Source organism: Macrotis lagotis, chromosome 2, assembly GCF_037893015.1.
Source record: "Macrotis lagotis isolate mMagLag1 chromosome 2, bilby.v1.9.chrom.fasta, whole genome shotgun sequence".
Classification (NCBI taxonomy): domain Eukaryota; kingdom Metazoa; phylum Chordata; class Mammalia; order Peramelemorphia; family Peramelidae; genus Macrotis; species Macrotis lagotis.
The window spans coordinates 31,659,184-31,669,316 of NC_133659.1; the positions used below are offsets into that span (position 1 = coordinate 31,659,184).

The 10,133-nt window shown below is 50.7% G+C and overlaps 1 protein-coding gene across 2 annotated transcripts; it reads right to left on the reverse strand.

Moving 5' to 3' along the window:
- Positions 1-1,148: 1,148 nt before the first annotated feature.
- On the reverse strand, positions 1,149-8,688 carry DMBX1 (diencephalon/mesencephalon homeobox 1). Of its 2 annotated transcripts, none has more exons than XM_074220332.1 (4): positions 8,526-8,688; positions 3,854-4,032; positions 3,036-3,402; positions 1,149-1,699 (listed from the first exon to the last, which is right to left on the reverse strand). In XM_074220332.1, exons 1-4 carry the CDS (start codon positions 8,677-8,679, stop codon positions 1,149-1,151), a joined length of 1,251 nt encoding a protein of 416 aa, XP_074076433.1. In that variant the 5' UTR covers positions 8,680-8,688. The 2 variants fall into 2 exon arrangements, with proteins under 2 accessions (XP_074076433.1, XP_074076432.1); XM_074220331.1 differs by having other exon boundaries at positions 3,854-4,049; positions 8,528-8,679.
- Between the last annotated feature and the right edge of the window lie 1,445 nt (positions 8,689-10,133).

Below are 10,133 nucleotides of genomic sequence, written 5' to 3' on the forward strand. Positions count from 1 at the left end.
AGGAGAGAGGCCAAGAGGGAAACAGAGGCTGAGAAAAACAGAGGACTTTGAGAAACAGACAGGGAAGAAAGCTGTCCCATAGTGGAGTGAGCTGCCCTTGCAGGTAGTGAGCTCCCTGTTCCTGAAGGTCTCCATGCAAAGGTGGCACGACCAAAGTAGCTCTGGAACCAAAGAATCCTCCTCCTGGTCAGATGGTATTATTGTATGACTCCTTCTATTCCTTCTGGCTCTGGGAATCTACAGCTGAGAAAAATAGAGGGAGGTCGAGGCATAGGGAGAGAGAGAAATGGAGAGAGAAAAAAGGAAAGGAGCGGAGGCAGAGAAAGGAGGTGAGAGAGGGACAGGGTTGTTTGTTTGCCAGGAGGACATGAATTGGGGACTTTGGCAGGGGACAGAAACGACTGGAAGAGAAGGAAGAGAGGACCAAGAGGGGGACAGACACCTCACTAAGACATAGCTGAGAAGGCAGCCAGCTAGAGCCAGAGGGAAGGGGAGCCAACCCTGGGGAACGCTGGGGAATCGGGGAGAGGAAACAGGAAGAGGAATGGCGGGAGGGGTGGGGAAAACTGAAAATAGAGCTTTATATATTTATATTTATATCACATTCCACACATCCAGTTACGAAGGGAGGGAGTTGGGGGTCAAGGGAGGAGGCTGTTGCTTCTCCCCTAGAGCTGTGGGGGGGGGTGAGTTCAAAGGGGAAAGACAGATTTCCTTTCCTCCCCCCCATACCAGTTCCCTGGTCCATGCAGGGGTGCAGCAGATGTAGACATCACCAGTCCCCCACGACTAGGAGACGGGGATCGTCCTGGCGCGGGTGGGACAGCGCCAGGAAGGAATGTGGGGGGGAGAGGAGGAAGGGGACTGCCTCCCCGGGCTGCGTCTAGGGTGGGGGCCGAGGAGGGGACCTGGCCCTGGACCCCGAAAGCCCTGTAGGTCCGTCTCTTCTGGACCAGGATAGGGTCTGACGGGGGGGGGGTAGTAAAGGGGGGGCGCCTGGGAGGAGATAGAGGCGGACACGTTGGTCCGCTTGGCCGGACTGGGGCTGGGTCCTGGGCCAGGAGAGGGGCTGCGGCCAGGCTGGGGGCGGGGCAGGGGGGCAGGGGACGGGCCAGGGACGGAGGCCTGCCTTCCCCGGGACGCGCAGCTCAGTTGGGCAGCGTGTCCAGTCCCAGGGAGGCCGCGTGCTGCTTGGCCCGAAGCCGCAGGCTCTCGATGCTACTGGTCTTACTGTTCAGCGCGGCCGAGGCGGCGGCGGCTGCCGCGGCCGCAGCGGCCGGGGGCGGCGGCGGCGGCGGGCCAAGGCCTCCAGGGGCAGCGGGCAGCAGCGGGGAGCCCCACACGCTCGGGTGGGCCGCGGCGGCCGCGGCCGACAGCGACTGGTAGTAGGACTGGCAGTGGAGGGAACCCAGCGGGGCCATGTTGACGCCCAGGTAGGGCACGGCGGCGGCGGCGGCGGCAGCGGCGGCGGCGGCGGCCGCAGCTGGGGGCGGCGGGCCGCCCACCTCGAAGGACGAGTAATGCACCAGGTTGTTGGTGGCTGCCATGTGCTGGCGGAACTGCTCCTGCAGGCGGAAGAGGCTGAGCGGCGAGGAGGAGTAGGAGTGGGAGGGCCCCAGGACCCCGCCGCTGCCCCCGCCGGCCCCAGCGCCTGAGGTCTGCGGCTGCAGGGGGCCCGAGGCCGGACCTCCGGGGGAGTCTGCAAGAACAGCCGAGGAGGAGGCCCGTTAGCCACCACGCAGCAGCAGCCACGGCTGACCACCTGAAAACGTCCCCCTTCTCTCCGCCCGGCTCCCCGATGCCTCCCAAGGGACAGGCGGATCGCTAGCCTCCTGCTCAGCCCAGGGTCCGCAGAGACAGGATCCCGAGCCCAGCAGAGGGGAGAGACTGGGGGAGAGGGGAAGAGGGGGAGAAGGGGGAGGAACACACTAATCGCTTTTCCTCTGACCCCTTCGACGTAGTCTTTACCCGAAAGTCTTCCCTGTGACATTGTTTCCAAAACAGTCTCCCTATATAGTCCCCCTTGATACCTTGTCCGATACCGTCTCCCAGATAGTCTCTCGGATACATTGTTTCCAGTAAACAGTCTCCCCGATATCTTTTTGATACATTGTTTCCAAATACAGTCTCCTCCGACACATCTCCCGATACTCTCTCCCAGATCGTCTCTCGGAAGGATACATTGTTTCCAATATACAACATCCCTCCCTAGTCTCCCTTGATAGAATGTCCGATACCACTGTCTCCGGATCTTTCTGATACAGTTTCCAAATACAGTCTACCTTGATACATTGTCCCATACAGCGTCTCCCAGGTGGTCTCTAGGATACATTGTTTCTTCTAAGTAAGGGCTCCTCTGAGCAATGATCTCCTCGGTTACATTTTTCCCCTGCAAGATACTCTGTCTCCTCCGATCCACCGTCTCATCTAACAGCGATAGCGATACCTTCTTTCCTCCGATACACTGTTTCCTCAAATAGCCTGCCTGTCTTCTCTGATACATTGTCTCTGCCAATAGCCGGTTCCCTCTGACAGACGAACTGTCTTTTCCAACACCGCACCTACTCAGATACTTTCTCCCTTGAGAAAGTGTATCCCTCCCCCCGGCTCATCGAAGAAATACCCTGTCTCCTCTGATAAATAGTCCCCTCCCTAAACTCTGTCTGCCTTGAAAGCTTGTCTCCCTTGAGCCACTGTAAGCTGTCATAGGTCGTCTCCCCCAACATCATCATCATTTCCCGTGCCCCAGGTTTTCTCATGACTTTTTCCCCTTTCGGTTTTCTCTGACACCCGTGTCCTCTGATATTCTATTTGCTTCCATATACGAAGATGCTTCTCCTAATGCCCACAGAACCCTTGACCGTAACCTCTGACTCACTTTCCCTTTTGATATGCTGCCTTCCCAACAATGGGCCTCTCACATTCTCAAACATTCTTAGCACTCAGACTTCTCCTAAAGGAGGTCCCGGGTAGCATCCCTCTAACTCGAAGGGGGGCCTGCTCCCTGCAGCATTCCCTGGTCCCCCAAGTCTCACCTGCTTTGGGGCTGCTCCTCTTGCAACTGAAGCCCTTGCCCTCCAGGCCTGGACTCTTCTCCGTCTTGCCTTGCTCCATAGCTCCCCGAGCCTCTTCCTCCTCCTCCTCCCGGTCAGCCTGGTCCTCAGGGGCTGACTCACCAGCTGATTGCTCAGACAGGGTCAGATGTAGCTCAGCGGAGGGCTCGCCAGACAGAGTACAGGACTGCTCAGACTCAGGCAGGGCAGGAGCCTGGCCATCTGGGTTGGGGACCTCAGCTTTGCCCTCCCCATGCCCGCCCTCAGCCTCCTTTTGTTTCTGAAGCTGCTCCTTCTGCAGGCTCCGTTGCTTTTTACGGAACTTGGCCCTTCGATTCTTGAACCATACCTTGCAGAGGAGAGGGGGAGGGGAGAAAGAAAGGGAAGAAGTGAGTAGGCCATCAGGGATAAGAATGGAAATGGGGCCAGAGACAAAAAAGACATGAAGTGAGTGAGCGAGCCAGAGAGAGAGAGAGAGAGAGAGAGAGAGGTCCCTGAATAACAGCAGAGTAGGAGAGATCTAGACAGAGAGGGAGCAGCAACAAGTCCTTTCCCCAGCTCCACCCCTCTTCCCCTGCCCTGCTCCACCTCCCACGTTCCGCTCAGCTCACATAACCCATCTTTACCCTCCTTCTAACCCCCCTTAAGAAAAATGGTCTTGATGAAAAGGGGCAGGTGAGAGACCAGACTGACGTTTGGGTGCACAAGCAGGGGAGCTGGCAAAGGGAAGGAAGGAGACAGATCGAGGGTGGGAAGGTGTGTGTGTTGTGTGTGTGGGTGGTTAGGGTAGCAAGTCTTGCCTGCACTCGGGCCTCTGGTAGATTGGTGCACATGGCCAGCCGCTCCCGCATCACCACATCGGGGTAATGCGTCTTCTGAAAGGTCTTCTCCAGGGCCTCGAGCTGCTGGGCCGTGAAGGCCGTCCGGCTGCGGCGCTGCTTTCGGTGCTGAGAACCATAACGGGCCTCCAAGATGATGTCTTGAAATGTACAGCCGTTGGAGGGCAAGCAGAGGGGGCCCATTTAATTATGGGAATTAGGGAGGAACATACACACAAGACTGCCCGTCTCCTAGTCCCAAGTCTCAGCCCTCAACGAGTTTGGAATACTAGTCTTAAAGATGGGAGGTAGACCAGGACATTGTCCAAGCTAACCCATCCCCCAGTAGAAACCCCCTCCACAGCCTTCCTGACCAAAGGGCTTTATTTGGATGGAAGGCGGATGGGGGTGTTGAAGGGGAGCTCACTACTACCTAAAAGAACCCTTTTCATTTGGGGTCAGCTATTTAAAATGTAGATATCATTAAGAAAATCACTCCTATTTTCAGTTTCCTCTCTCAAATGGGGGGAGGGGTGGTTCAAATCAAAGACCTCTAACTTCCCTCTTACTTTAAATCCTAAGAAAATATGCCCCCCCCCCCATGTTAGAAAGTGTGATCAGGTCACTCTGTTTACTGGAATATTCATCTTGCATTGAGAAGAAAAAGAAGAGTCATGATGATAGTTGTGGTTATCATGTTTTTTCAAATGAGGCAAAAGGGTTCAGTGACTTGCCCAAGGGCACACAGCTAGTAAGTGTCAAGTGTCTGAGGCTATCTTTGAATTCTGCTCCTCCTGACTTCAGGGCCAGTGCCAAGCTGCCCCTGATCATGGTTATTTGGTGCTCAAAATTTACAAAATGTTTTATGAGCATCTCTTTTTACCATCACAACAACCCTGGGAGGTAGATACTATTATTATTACCCCTATTTTGCAAATGAGAAAACTGAAGGCAAGAAGTTAAATGAATTGTCCCTCCCAAATCTCTTCTTTGGGCTCAAGTTCCTTCAATTTCTCCTCATATGGGCCTCACCTCCTGTCTTCTAACTATTCTGTTTCTTCTCTTATGGATGTATGATAGTTCATCAATGTCCCTCTAGCAAATATTTTCTGGTTTTCTTCTTAGAATGTCTTCCAGGGGCATATGACCAGACAGAGGAAAGGCTCCTGCTGTCCCTAGTCTTAGCAAATCACCTCTGAAAATTTCATGTAGTGTATGGAGTTTTTGTGAGATATTCTGAGAAGAACGTTCATTCCTGTCCAGAAGAGAGAATATCTAGGGTGATCATCTCTGGCTGAAGGACTTAGAGAGCCAAGAGAAATCACTGAATCTGTGTCCATGACAACAGAAATGGTCACCCCCAAAACTTCCCAGATAGGTAACTTCTTTGCCTTAAATCTCCCCACAACTTGAGCCCTTAACTGTGCAAAGACTGACCTCTGACACTAGTTATACACTGACTCCTGATCCCAATCGTGGACTTAGCCCTAATCTCGGATTCAGCCCTGACATGGGCACAAAATTGTACTTGGTCATAAAGGGGAACAGGATGAGAGAGAGGATACCTTTATGCAACTGTCCCTAAAACTATAGGAACCATAGCTCCAAAGCCACATCTTGCTTCCCACAGAGCAGAGGCAGTTGCATGAGTTATTACCACCAGAACTGAGATGTATGATTCCTACAGGAAGGACAGGTGGTTATGGAGCAGGAAAACTCAAGGTAGATGTGTAAGGATGAGGGGATTGGAGAGCCAACGAGTGGCTCAGCTAGTCATCCCAGATATCATGGCTTCTATCTCCACCCTTTCCCATCAGACTACCTCATATAAAGACCAGAAAAGATTAGAGATTCCAGGATCTTGAGATGTTCTCCTTGAGACTTCCTTCCATCTGTTTAAGGTTTGCTCCATCATTAGCTCCATCTCTCAAGTTCCTAATTATGGGGTGATCTCAGGCTCCTCCCTCTCCCTCATTTGTCATATTCAATTAGGGACAGAGTGCTGTGGATTCTGGCTCTGTCATTTCTTTCCTCCCTGTTCCCCGACAAACACCTTAACATTCCAGTTGCAGCTTAGATTAGTCCCCAAAATTAAAGTTTTGCTCCAGTCAGTCTGGCCAACTCTCTGGGCCCTGAGCAGGCCCCATGCTGTCTGACTTGGCTCACCCAAGTTCTCTCTCCCATGAATGTCTTCCTTTGATCTATCTACATAAGTGACTAGGGGGCACTGTGGCTAGAGCTTTGGACCAAGCCTGCCTCAGATACTTCCTAGCTATGTGACCCTGAGCAAGTCTGTCCGCCTCAGTTTCCTCAATTGTAAAATGGGACCAAAAATTGCATCTACCTCCCAGGATTTGGAGAGGATCAAATGACAATATAATTGTAAAGTGCTGAGTTGTGTCTGCTGCTTAAATAGTAGGCACTAAAATGCCTTTCCCCCTTTCTCCTTCACCTGGTGAATTTGTGGCTATACTTTAAAGCTTACCTTCAAATTACTTCCTCCAAAGGTCAAAAGGAGACCGAAACAGGTTGGACAATATTGGGAATACCATATTAAATTTGAAATATATATTTTTTAATTTTTAAAAGGCAATGAGGGGGGGCAGTTTAGGTGGTGCTTTGCACAGAACCCTGGTCCTGGAGTCAGGAGGATCTGAGTTCAAATCCAGTCTCAGATACTTAATAATTCCCCAGCTGTATGACCTTGGACAAGTCATTTAACCCCATTGCCTTGCAAAAACCAAAACCAAAACCAAAAAAAAGGCAATGAGGTTAGTGACTTGCCCAATGTTACACAGCTAGTAAGTATCAAATCTCTGAGGTTGGATTTGAACTCAGGTCTTCCTGATTCTAGGGCTGGTGCTCTATCCCCTGGGCTACCTAGCTGCCCCTGAAATATAATTTTTTTAAAAACACACAACTGTACCTAAAGGACATTCCATTCTTCTTTGTAGGGGGAAGTGACATGTTGATGGGTGCTTGCTTACCAAATAATCAAAAGGACTTTTAAAAATTACTCCCTCTGGGGCAGTGGATAGAGTCCTGGCCCTGGGATCAAGAGGACTGATCCCAGATGGAGAGCTAACAGTCAACCCCTTCCTTTTACAAAAGGGAAATTCACATCTATTCTCAGACAATTACTAACTGGGTGGCCCTGGGCAAGTCATTTAACCCTGATTGCTTCAAAAAAATCCTTCATGTTCTATTTCAGAATCAATCATCTTATGTATTCAACCACTAGGCACCTTCTTCCAAGAAGTCTTCCTTGATTTCCCCATCCCTATAGTGGGGGAGCTATGGAGCTCAGAAGGCTGCTTTAATACTCCCTCTGCAGCGTGAGAGAGAGCCCTGAGCTTCATCCCCCTCTTCAGTTGTGAGCTCCAGGAGGCCAAGGACTGTATCAGTTCTACAGTTCTGCATACAGTAGGGATTTAATTCATGTTTGTTAAATTTGAAATATTGGGAGACAATCAGGGGTAGTAGCTCTTGCCAGTTTAATAAGATAAAGAGCCCATTGTGTGTCAGTCACAAGTATTACCTTCAAGTAATTACCTAATGTCTTCTGGAAGGAGAAAGGACACAGCATATAAATGGGAACATAGGGAAATAATCATCTGAGAACAGAGAGAACTCAAGCAAGAACTGTCATAAGGGAAGTGGCCCAGGAACGCAATCTTGGAGAAGCTCTGAATGGACCAAATGGAGAGGGAGGGCAAAGGCATGGTGGCAGGATAGCAAATCCAGCCACTATTAAAAAGTTAGGAAACTTGGGAGTTCTTGCTGTGCCAAGCAGTAATCTAGGATGGAGTCCCGCTCACCTCTCTGTGAAGCTCCATTTCTGAGGAGCTCTACTTCTGTGTTTCTCTTTTTTTTGCAAGGCAATGGGGTTAAGTGACTTGCCCAAGGACAAACAGCTAAGTAATTATTAAGTGTCTGAAGACAGATTTGAACTCAGATCCTCCTGACTCCAGGGCTGGTGCTGCAGTCACTGTGCCATCTAGCTGTCCCAAGGAGCTCTACTCTTAGAGAATATCTGGGTGTCATGCAATGGAAGGAAGCACCCCAGGGGAGTCATCCGGCAACAGGATGCCATTCAACCCAATAAATATTGAGTACCTGCTGGGTTCAGAAACCTGGGCCCTGTTCTAGAAGGGAGCTAGCTCAGCAAAATTCAGATCCCTGATTTCGTGGTGCTCCCAGTCTAGGAGGGGAAACTCAATTGGGGTAGCTTGAATCAATGTTATTACATGTTAAATGTACCAGAGAGATGCAATCAGAATGTTCTGCAATCTCCTTGGAGAAAGTCCTTCCTAACACTGAAGTCAGGAAAGACCTCCTGAGAGAGGGGACATTTGTGGTAGGCTAAGGATCCTAGAGAACTGGGAGTCATGTCATTCAACCCCTTCCTTTTACAAAAGGGGAAACTAAGGCCCCTAGAGGTGAAGGAACCTGCCTAAGGTCACCCAGCTAGGAAGTATCTGAGGCACAACTCCAGACTGAAAGTTCAACACTAGCTATCTTTGCCATGATGTAAAGTATGAAAAGGAATTCCACAGGTAGAGAGTGGAAGGGGGCAAAGAACTGTGGGGAGCCCAACCCAGAGCTCTCCCTCCTCCCCTCTCCCTCCCCTCCCCCACCCCCACATTGATCTTACCAGCCAGCCTCTCTGCCAGGGTGAGGGCATGCACAGAAGGCCGGTAATCGGGCCCATGCTGGGCCTGCTGGGCTGCCTGCTGGTGAAGGTTGTACATAGCACTCAAGGAGTTCATGGCATGAAGGGAGTAGCCATTCACACCGTAATGCTGCATGCTGGCAGCCACCTGGAGGGCAGGGAAGCAGAAGGGGCATCTGTGAGCAGAACCCAAAGACCCTCCTGCCCTTCCCCTCTCACCATCCTCTTTCTCTCTCACCTCTTTCCTTCCACAATCAGTCCCTTAGATAAGACAAGGTCCCTGCCTGGTTCACAAGGGCTAGAATAGGCCCATGAAAAGCTACAAGAAATACACAACCTGGCAAGAAAAGGGCAGATACAACTTGGGAGCAGGGAGACCCAAAGTAGCTCAATTCCAGAACATGGCCATCTGCTGCCCTTCCACCAAAGTTCAGAGAAGAGACTAGCCTCAATTCCAGGTGGAGGAGGAAGGGGAAGACAAAAAGGATCCTGGGGCTTATTCATCCTTGGACTCTGGTGGGCCCCAGCCAGTGTAATGATCAGTCAACCATTATAATGATACCAGTGGTCTAAACTTTCCAAAAATCTTTTTCATAATACTGCTGTCTTCACAAAAGCCCCATGTCAGAGGATGGATGTTGTTATTCCCATTCTAAAGAGGGACAAATTGAGGTCTGGAGAATTGATTCGCTTCCCAGTCTCATAGGGAGGCAATGATGGAGCTAGGATGCAAACTCAGGTCTCTTGCCTCTTCAGCTAAGGTTCTTTGTATGAAGATTTTATCTGCAAAACCAGAGAAGCCAGGCATGCTGGAACCCCAGCTCCTCCCCATGGGGGAATTGCCTAAGCCTGGAGCCCTGTGATATTCATTACCACAATGTCGTTATTTTGTGCTAAATTACTCAGACTTAATCATCTGCTCTGGCCCCCCCTTAGTCTCACAGGCTTATAGAACATCAGAGGGGGAGGGTTGTAGAGAAGATAACAGGAGGTTTAAGGAGAGACACACACAGAGACAGGGAGAGGCAAAGAAAGAGACAGAGGCAGAAACAGAGACAGAGAGACAGACAGAAACTTGAGAACAAAAGGGGATGTTAGAACTAAGAGGGACCTTCGGAGCAGAGAACAGAGGAAAATGTAAGCTGAAATGGTCCTTGACGTGGAACAGATCACCTGTCCTGAATGTCAACCCTGGAAAGGAACCAAGAATGAAGAATCTTACATTAAGAACAAGAGGCAAGGAAGGAGTACATTAAAGTAACCTAATGAGACAATTCAAGGCAAAACTCAGACACACCCCAGCTTTGGGATTCCACCTCCAAGCCCTCTGTCCTTCACATCATCAGTTGAGACTACTGTTGGTCCCTATCCCAATACCACCAGCAGAAAAAAGCACTGCAGGGGACAGGGGAGGGGAAGGGGAGGTGTTCCTTGTCTTCAGATCTCTGAGGGACACTCAGGAGGAAGAGGAGTCCAGAAGAAAGAATGTGAAACCCTGAGCAGAAGTGACAGGGATGCAGGTTGCAGTCAACAGAAAAAACTTCCTGACCCCCAGAGTTGCCCTCTGATTGACAGCCACTGCCTCAGCAG

Excerpts from the sequence above, each read along its gene's own strand:
- DMBX1 (XM_074220331.1), bottom strand. The coding sequence starts at position 8,679 with ATGCAGCATTACGGTGTGAATGGCTACTCCCTTCATGCCATGAACTCC. Across the intron at positions 3,403-3,853 it reads TACCAGAGGCCCGAGTGCAG|GTATGGTTCAAGAATCGAAG; the intron begins GCAAGACTTGCT and ends CTCCTCTGCAAG. Across the intron at positions 1,700-3,035 it reads GAGGAGCAGCCCCAAAGCAG|ACTCCCCCGGAGGTCCGGCC; the intron begins GTGAGACTTGGG and ends CTGTTCTTGCAG.